Source organism: Mycteria americana, chromosome 5, assembly GCF_035582795.1.
Source record: "Mycteria americana isolate JAX WOST 10 ecotype Jacksonville Zoo and Gardens chromosome 5, USCA_MyAme_1.0, whole genome shotgun sequence".
NCBI classification, from domain to species: domain Eukaryota; kingdom Metazoa; phylum Chordata; class Aves; order Ciconiiformes; family Ciconiidae; genus Mycteria; species Mycteria americana.
The window spans coordinates 32,158,402-32,167,896 of record NC_134369.1 but is presented as its reverse complement, the minus strand read 5'-3'; the positions used below and the strand labels follow the sequence as shown (position 1 = coordinate 32,167,896).

The 9,495-nt window shown below is 43.4% G+C and overlaps 1 protein-coding gene across 1 annotated transcript; it reads right to left on the bottom strand.

The window, feature by feature from the left end:
* Nucleotides 1-882: 882 nt before the first annotated feature.
* JMJD7 (jumonji domain containing 7) lies at nucleotides 883-9,410 on the bottom strand. Its single transcript, XM_075502798.1, has 8 exons — nucleotides 9,320-9,410; nucleotides 8,372-8,525; nucleotides 7,171-7,424; nucleotides 6,397-6,453; nucleotides 5,889-5,984; nucleotides 3,990-4,066; nucleotides 2,734-2,893; nucleotides 883-1,035 (listed from the first exon to the last, which is right to left on the bottom strand). The coding sequence occupies exons 1-8, from the start codon at nucleotides 9,384-9,386 to the stop codon at nucleotides 947-949; spliced, it is 954 nt and encodes a 317-aa protein (XP_075358913.1). The 5' UTR covers nucleotides 9,387-9,410; the 3' UTR covers nucleotides 883-946.
* Between the last annotated feature and the right edge of the window lie 85 nt (nucleotides 9,411-9,495).

Below are 9,495 nucleotides of genomic sequence, written 5' to 3'. Positions count from 1 at the left end.
ATCCTGTTCTGTTGAAATACAAATGGGAATTAAGGCTGCAGAAACAGGCTCCTGGTTCACACAACTCGCCTGACCATGTGTTAGGCAGCAATTAATGGCAAAGGAATGACGCAATCAATGAGCCTACAAGCTGCAGAATCACACGTCATGCCACGAGACCACAGGTGATGTGCCGATTGACTGTAGATCTGGCAAAGTAACTCTAAAATCACCACTCAGGATGTAAGAGAATGCAGCTACATTTAAATACAATGGTGGAAAGAAATAAAAACCAGCAATAAAAGCATGTAGCTTAACATGGAAAATAGTCAGCATTGACTTTTGCACGTCCTCCTAGATGTCCTCCACCCATCACATCATTTGAAAAAAAAGTAAGAAGATAGTACAGAAATAAGCTTTTAAACTGAGCTTTTATTGCAGAGTTGTAATTTCTCACCATCAAAACACCACAGCCACCGAACTTAGTGAATTACAACTGGACAGGACTTTTGCCTTAAGCAGAATGCATGTGTTGGACTGATGCAGCCTGATGCACAGGTGGGTGGTAGAACAGATTCCTCCTTGTCCGCTTGGGTTGTTATGAAAACAATCTGTAGATCTGAACAAACAGTCATGGCTTCTGTTTCGGGATTTCCAAAACCTGGATTGCCTCCCTTCAAATTTCATTTTGCTTGCCGTCACTGAGGCAACATGCAAAGACCTAAAAATGCTGTTATCAAACCTTCTACTTACAAGTCAAAAAATCTGGCCAATTGATCCGGACACTGAAATCAAGCAAAATAGCCGTGATCTGTTTGACAGACGTTGTTGAGGATAATTTACAGTTCTTTTCACTTGAATCATGTTTGTAGTCCAGTCACAGATACTGATGATTGTAGTCACAGATGCTGATGATCTCTCTCTCACATCAGAGAGAGAGATCACAAGCTCAAGTGTCCCACCTCTGCTATAACACTTTCACGGTTTTTGTGAGACAATCTAGTAGTTGATAATAGCTGTACTTAAGGTCATATTCCATGTCATACCAGTAATTCACTGAGGAGACAAGAAAAAGGAAAAACATTTCTAAGGCTAGAATGTAATGATTTACAAATGCTTTCATAGACTGTTTCACACAGTTCAGCTAGTACAGGCTTTTCCTTATTACTGACTGAACTTTGAAATGAGCAAATCTTTGACTACAGCCAAAAATAACGTAAGCAAACATTAGAGTTCTTTAATAGTGCTGCCAATGCAACTGTCTTAACCCAAACCAACTCCTCTTCAGACTCTGTACTGGGGATTCCTTGGAGCAGAAGCTGGCAAAATGTTTAGGAACAGAAAATGTATGCTTCTATTTAGACCAAAAATACCAAATACACTGCAAAGTTTAATATCTGGATGGAAACCTCTCTTCCTCTGAGTGTGTAAAGGATGGCAAATTCACCACTGCTTCACAATGGTCATCAGACAGTGCTTTAATTCTGCTTCTCATTTTAATTTTGGTGTATGTCTCCTAGAAAAAATAAGCCAAGCAGTATAATATTGTACCAATGGTTCTTGGAGGAGAATATAGTCTAGCTTCAGATATTCACTGGACCAGACCCAGAGAATATTGATTTTTCAAGTGTATACAGACTGTAGTGCAGTTAACAGACCAAAGGCCAAATAAACTCATCAACTCTAGCATTTCTGCTAGACAGAGAAAAAGAGAGTGGCTGGGGGCTTGCAACTGGAAACAACTCTACTTTTTCTAAAAAATCTTTAAGGACTGATGCAGCAGTACTGGGAAAAGAGAATCAGAAATACTGCTTTACTGCTAGCTTGTCTTTTTATCACAGTATCGCAAATACTGAAAAAAGGGGCTTGCCATATTTGCAGTGTTACACAAATACTAATGTTATGTTGTTCAAAATACTATATTTACTCTTCCTGGGCAGACAGGATTATTCCAGGTAAAGGACAGCAAAAAACTCTTCCTCAAACCTTGCCAAACTTACAGAACATAATGATAATACTTTGCACCGCCCCCACCCCTCCACCTGCACCAAATGAGCAATGCTTGAAATTCTGGAGCTCTCTTCAGGAAGGAAAAAAAAAAAGATAGGGAAGGAAAAAAAAAATGATGATAAATCCTACAAAGAAAGAGATGACAAGACGTTTGATAAGTGCAGGGGAACAGTAACACAAGCATAGGCTTATTAGCAAGGTAGGAGACTGGGTCGGAGCAGATTCCAGCTCACATGACAGCAGAGTATCTTCCACATTGTGTCTATATCCATGCTTAAAACTCATACAAATATCCACGCATAAAACTTTCTGGTTTCCTTTTCTTCCCCCAGATCCTTTTTTGCTGATGTGATAACGGCACACACAACATGCAGTTTCTTTGTGAAAGACATGTAGGTGACCAATTTGCAGTTAGCAGGCTAAGCCGACAAACTGCTTAGCTCATATTACAAACAGAAACTGGATCATGATCACTGAATTAGCTATCCTCCAGACTTGACAACTAGAAAGACTTTTTCTTCTGCTACATCCCTAGCACTTGTCAACAATGCTATGAATTATAAGCAAAAAAGACTGCAAGGAGGTAGCCCCATGGCATCTGCTGAGATTGCTATTTCCTCCTGAAGGGAGGCAGATGATCTTAAAGGGACCTTTGCTCCCAGTTATGCTTTGCTGTAGCTGTTTTGCTCTAGCTGCACGCCCACCACAGTTCAAAAACATATCTGGAAATACTGTATATTTTACCTGCTATACAGCCATGTGATTGCTGAACATGATGGAACCAGAGAGAAGGCAGGTATAACATCTCACCAGCTTTCACTGTACACTGCAAAGGTTTTGCCTGAGCATACTCTGGATACTGTTCCAGATTCGGGTTCAATGGGTCCAGAGGGATCCAGGGCACCTAAAAGCAGAAGTTTGTATAGGGTACTGACCCTGGCAAAAAATTCCAGCAAGCTTCCAGAAAAACAACTGATAACCAAACTTACTAGGTTACAAAACATGTATTTTGCCTTGCAAAACACGTACAGCTACACAGCTTTCCACGTTCAACTGGGAATAGGTCAAGGATGCAAAAATTTGCCTCCTTCAGTGAAGCATTTCTAATTAAGGAAAAGGTGCTAAATGTCAGCCATGAAACTTCAGTCTCGTGGCATACTTTCAAAACACCTCCAGCCCCTTAAGCCACTTGTTCCTCCTACATTCAGTACTTGAGTATTTTATCTGCACCACTCTTTTTAGAAATTCCTTTCTTCTTCTAAAGCTCTCTGGTCTAATTTTATTCCCAGCAACTAAAACCCCCCTTCCTGCTGGGAAATCCCTGTTGCCTGCATTCATTTCTTCTTTGCCCTACAGAGTTATAAACCTCAGCACTCCACCTTACTGCGTTACAGGAATGCTTCCATGAGATTCCCTGGGCACCACTCTGGAAACAGAGAAAAAGCCCAGCTCAAGTTGAGCTGTAGCATTAGTCACACATTGCAGAGGCAAAAGGAGAGAGATTAGATACAAAAGGCTACTGAGTTTTTGTAAAGTGCCTCCAGATCTATACATTTTAATCAAATAAATATTGCTGCTACTAAGAAAACACAATTTATTCATTGAGACAGATATGTTTTATTGCACTGGGTGATCCTGCTGTAGAGCAAAATCTAGCCCTGAGTAGAGGGCCAAAAGAAAGTGAATGCAGAGGAGTCTATTTCAGTCTTAATGAAATCAATTCCCTTATTGTTGATTCATTTAAAAGTCCTTTACTGGATCTATTTAAGTTTGGTGCAAGGAAGACAGTTTATGCTATCAATGGTTTCAGGTGCGCAGTAAAAATGCTTTCTGGAAGCTGGGTATCCTTTGTGAATAGTAAAATACAAGTGAAATATCTGGGCATTCTCTTTCCAGTAATGAAGGATTTCTAAATATCAATCAATATGCTCAGTTTGAGGGCTCAGCAGTGCCCAAAACTATCTTTACTGTATTGATTGTGTTCTTTATATACTTTTTACCTTATCTGCACTCTTCTCATCCACAATTTCAAATGAGCCATCTTCTGATACCTGGTAGGTTGCTGGCTGATAGAGCTCTGGAACCACAGAAAGAATTAAATGACACAACTCAGAGTAGTACTCAGAGAAACTAATGGCAGGGCATGTCACACTTTCAGCAAGTGAAAGAAAAACTACGACAAAACCATTTTCAACTTACTGTCCTCACTGTCCTTCCCTTTGCCCATTTCAATTTTTATCTGGTTTCTTAATTATTTTTTTTTAAGTCAGTCTGAATACTGAACTGCCTTCCTATTTGGAATTCCAACCTTCTTTCTTCACAGGAATTATTCTCCTCAAAACCCATTTTACTTCTGGTCCTATTTTGTTCCACTAACTGTCTTGTTTCCCTTTCAGAAGTCATAAATGCACCCCTGACTTACATATCGTTCTATATTCTGGCATTTCTTCTTAGGTCAGCCTAGCAAGATAGCACTCACAAGAGTTACTAGTGACTTGTGGCCAGCCTTTCACTTCTAATTTTATCCAGTAGGGCTCATCAACTCCTTCAGATACAGCAGGCTACTTTTCTTTCATTGCTTCAGCACGTATGGTTTTCTAAGCCCTCCCTTGAGAGAGTTTCTCTCCATTAACCTGATGTTCAAAAAGATGGAGTCGTCTTTTTACTGCACATTCTAAAATTTAAGCATTATCTCTGTTCTGTGCTTTAACAGTAACTTGTTTTACAAAGCATGACTCATATGACATACGTGTATTTCACACATTCACATACATATGACACCACCTCTCCTATGAAGAAAGGCTGAGACAGATAGGGTTGTTCAGCCTGGAGGAGGCTCTGTGGAAACCTTATTGCGGCCTTTCAATATATAAAGGAGGCTTCTAAGAAAGACAGAGAAAGACTTTTTACCAAGGCCTGTAGTGACAGGACAAGGGGCAACGGTTTCAAACTGAGAAAGGGTAGATTTACATTGGATATAAGGAAGAAATTTTTTACGATGAGGGTCATGAGACTCTGGAGCAGGTTGCCCAGAGAAGTTGTGGATGCCCCAGCACTGGAAATGTTCAAGGTCAGGTTGGACGGGCGACCTGAGCAACCTGATCTAGTGAATGGCAGGGGGGATGGACAGACAATCTTAAAGGTCCCTTCCAACCCAAACCACTCTATGATTCTATGATTTCAAGGTTGTAAACAAAATAAAACCAATATAAACAAAATATTGTAGCAGCGCACATATCTAGGCAAAATTATATTAGTGTCGTATAGCACTCTGCATTCACTTAATCTGAAGGTCTGAAAGTCAAGGCATGGGAAAATAAAGTCTTATTTTATGAGGCATAAAGTTAAGCTGTCCACCTTCTAGATGACACTGCAACATAACAAACTATTACTGTGCACATAGGAAAGCAACATAAAGAAAGAGAAGATAGGCAACGTGAAGTAATGCTGCCATAAGAACCTCTTTTTTCATTTCTCCAGTTATCAGAGATTCAGTTATTAACTTGAATATTTCATTAAATTACAACTTATTTTTCAGCTTGCTGGCTTTTTTCCTAGAGAAAAGAATGAGCAGGCAGAATCCAAGCCTGTTAAACATCAAAGATGACATGCTACAATACTAACAAGATTCTTAAATAATTTAAATATTCTAAAGCTGAAGAGACTGCCATGACTATCAGTGAATCTATTACTTTACAGGACTGGAAAACCTGACCTCAGAATAATGTTTGTATTACAAACTACCTGCAGCACGAAACAGAAGAGATTTCTGTTCACGCTGGAAAGCATAACACTGCATAAACATCAAAATGTTCTCTCTGCTTCTCTTTTCATCTCTTTCAATAGTTTAGTCTCTTCTCCTTCCAACCTTCAGACATACTGCGTAATAAATTATGTACCATATGGGATGAAGGGACGGTCACTTGGTGGATGCAGTAGAAAATGTTTCTCTCCAGATATCACACAGTACAAATTCTCATAATGATCTTTATGTACTAGGATTGAGAAAAAAAGAGATGTGGAGAAAGAGAGAAAATCAGTGTTATTTCCTTCTCTACATCAGAAACTACAGTAAACTGAAAGTGACAGCTTTTCCTCTTATTATCAGGCTGCTTCCTCCTCTTGCGGCCATTGGGAGCGGAAAGTAACAATATAATGTTGTAGCAAATGTCTCCAATGAAGCAAATTGTCAGTGCCTTGCCTGACACAATCCCAGGTAGATGCACCCAGAGACACAGCAACAAGAGGCTGCAGAAGTGCAGGAGACAGAATGCAAAAAAGCATGTTAAAGTAGAACTGCCTTGTCAGAAAAAACACACAGTCCTACTGAGCCACTAACTCAAAACAAGCCTGCTTAAACCTGTGCTGAAAGCATGCAGAAGACTTACAGCGCCATACAATACATACAAGATGTCACAGCAGCTGATTCCCCAAGCCAGAAATTCACAGCATCAGGCTTCTTCCCTGTATGGTTAGGGAATAGAGAAATGTCAACAAAAAAGGTTTCATTGCAAATAGCACTCTGTGAGCAACAGCAACCTCCTTCTACACTGGAAGCCACTGTAATGCCCATCAGACTTCATGACATAGTATTATCCATCCCCAAATCAATGGTTACAACCCTTTGTTTCCACATCCTGAATCCCTAAGAGTTAGCTCACAGAGAAGCTGCAGCACATCTACGTACAGTTGCAAAAAGAAGGTGAGATCACAGTAAATCACCTTCATTGACATTTTAAGGAAAGACATGCTGTAAAACAGAAACCAACTGAAACAGAACAGCGTTTAACTAGAAACAAACATCTGTAATTTTACCAAAGGGGGTGGGGACTGTGTGTTGTTTCGCTCATTTGGTATGCTAGCTTTGACAGCAACAGCATGACTCCGAGTCGAAACACGACTCTAAATCAGAGAAAAGCCACTATATGAAAAGTGCTATATGGCACTATCACCACATTGTTTCAGTTGTGATGGTCCCAATACACAACTGAGATACTGATACAACCCAAAACTTGGATTACTCTATTATTAAGTATTTTACCACTTCTACTTTCTAAGGGGATGAAACCAAACTGAGCTGTGGCATCCAGAAACAGAACAAACATTCACCATGTACCTAGCATGATTGTTTTAAAGCTCCATACAAAATATTACTGAATATAGGAGAAACAGAAGGTTTACCAAGTGCCTCACTCATCCACGGTATGTCAGGCTGCACATCACAGACAAGTTCAGGGAACTCCTCGGTGAGGTTTGAACACTGCTTCTGCACATAGAATACGCTGGGAGAGGTCACTTTCTTCTCCACAATGTCCAAGAAGTCCGTGAAAGGCATTTGGCGTTCCTCTGGCATGACAAAACGGTCCTGAAACACCGCATCTGCATAACCATTTGGTGTTACTGCCACACTCACTACCTTAGGACCTACTACCTCCCTGCAAAATAAATCAAAGGTTTATCACCAGACCTGCAATTGGCCCATATATTGGACACTGGTTACTTTAAAAAGAACATCTCACGGCAAGCAAAAATAAGAAGCCTGGCTTTCCATGGATGGGTCTCTCTAGACTAGATTTTCTACTGTCTGATAAGGACTCCGGCATTCTGCTCCAATTGCTCCCTGTGGACAAGGCAACTGTAGTATCTCTCACGCCTCTAAATTCTCTTGTGTCTAACAGGTGAGTTCACAAAGGAGCTTCCTTTTCCTCCATGCAGGCAGAGGGCTCTCTTCAGCCACTTCTCTTCATGAATCATGGCAGAGCTTGATATTCTCAGGACCACTCAACCCAGCCAAATCTGGGCAGCCATATGTTCAAAAGCAATCGAGGAGGGAGACAGGGCGGACAAGAGATGGACAGACACACACATCGTGAGGCTAACAGCCCTTATTTCTGAGATAAATTTAATTTTAAACCCATAGATTTTAGGTCTAACAAGAAATCCTCTCTCAAAAAAGAACTTTAAAAAAAATATATCAGTCATTGTTAAGACGCTCATCGTTTGGTTTTTTTTTAAAAAAAAACAAGGTGCACTCAGTCACAAACAAGTCTGTCTGTTCTTACAGCACTAAAGCCCCACTCTAACTGGGAGGCTACAGGGTGAAGCACTGGCCAGAGCACAGGATTGGACTGGGTTTCGATAGCCTGAGTCTGTTGGCTGCACACAGTCAAAACACCCACCCTCCATACTGCATCAGAACTGGTCAGGACAGTATGTTTCCCGGAAGAAACTTACACATGAGTTCGGCAAGACTGAACACCTTCATACAGAAGCATGGCAGAATCTGAGCTAATCTTATGGATAAAAACAAAGATTAAGGAAGAGCCTTTTACTGAAGTCAACCGAAATGGACCACCAGTTGTGCTCCAAAGCTTGTTCATACCTGAGGTACGCTGAGGTCCATTTCTTCAGGGCCGGCCAGTGGCTGATGGCATTCTGAATTATACAAGGTTTATTCGGACTCACCCATTCTCGATAAAACTCCAGCGGGGACGGAGGCCTATCAAGATAGGGTACAGACTCCATCCACCCCAGCTCTGTCCAGGCAAACGAGAAACAGTTTTACTCAGCGTCCTGAGAGAAGTGCCCTCTACTAGCGCACTAACTGGCTTCAAACCCCACACTGCAGGTGCTCAACTGAAAGCAAGCAGTGTGCTTCTGGGCGCCAGAAATCTCTCTGTTAAAACCCAGAGGTTGTTAGGGAGGTTTTCGGTGCTAGATGGATACCTCAGGCCATCGCCCTGCTGCTCTCCTGCTGTCAGCCACAGCTCATCCCACAGGTGGCCACGCCGTGGGCCCCCAGGAGAGTGGGCATGAAGGACATACGTCACAGGAGATGTGCCTCCGATACAGAGATGATACCACAGGAAGATTTTTGGAAGCTGGAACACTGCTTTGTTTTGCTATTTTATACACAGGAAAAGAACCTAAAAGGGCCATTTTCTCGAGTTTCGTTTTCTTTTTGCACCAGCCTTCCTACTGCTTCTTCACCTTGGAAACGTTTGGCTGAAAACAGAGTAGGAGCGTGGATGCTACAGCTCAACCCGTGCAGGTGCCATTTGCGGCTGCTGCGGCCCAGCCGGGGCGCCGAGGCGGCCGAAGACCGAGTTCCTCTTCACGCAGGGCGGGCCGGGGCCCGCTGGGGCCCCCCGGAAAGCGCTGAGGAGGCGGCGAGGGCCGGCGCGGGCCCCGGCGCCCACCGCTCGCGCACGGCCGTTACAGGCGGTGCCGCCGCCGCGGCCTCCAGCCCCTTCCCGGCGGGCTGCCCCCCGCCCCGCCCCGCCCCCCCCCTCCGCTCCCCGCTCGGCCGCGCCGCCGGCCCAGCGCTCACCGCGGGCCTCCAGCGGGAAGGCGGCCAGGCAGCCCCTGACGGCCCGCAGCACCGCGCCCTCCGCCATGCCCGCGCCGCCGCCCCGCACGGCACCGCCCCGGCCCGGCCCCGGAGGAGGAGGCGGCGCCGGCCGCCCCCGCCCTCCTCCCCCGCCGCGGCCTCCCTGCCTGCACCGC

Coding starts and splice junctions, on each gene's coding strand:
- JMJD7 (XM_075502798.1), bottom strand. CDS start 9,386: ATGGCGGAGGGCGCGGTGCTGCGGGCCGTCAGGGGCTGCCTGGCCGCC. Junction 5,985..6,396: donor ATCAGCTGCTGTGACATCTT/GTATGTATTGTA, acceptor TCTCAATCCTAG/TACATAAAGATCATTATGAG. Junction 1,036..2,733: donor ATCACATGGCTGTATAGCAG/GTAAAATATACA, acceptor TTGTCTCCTCAG/TGAATTACTGGTATGACATG.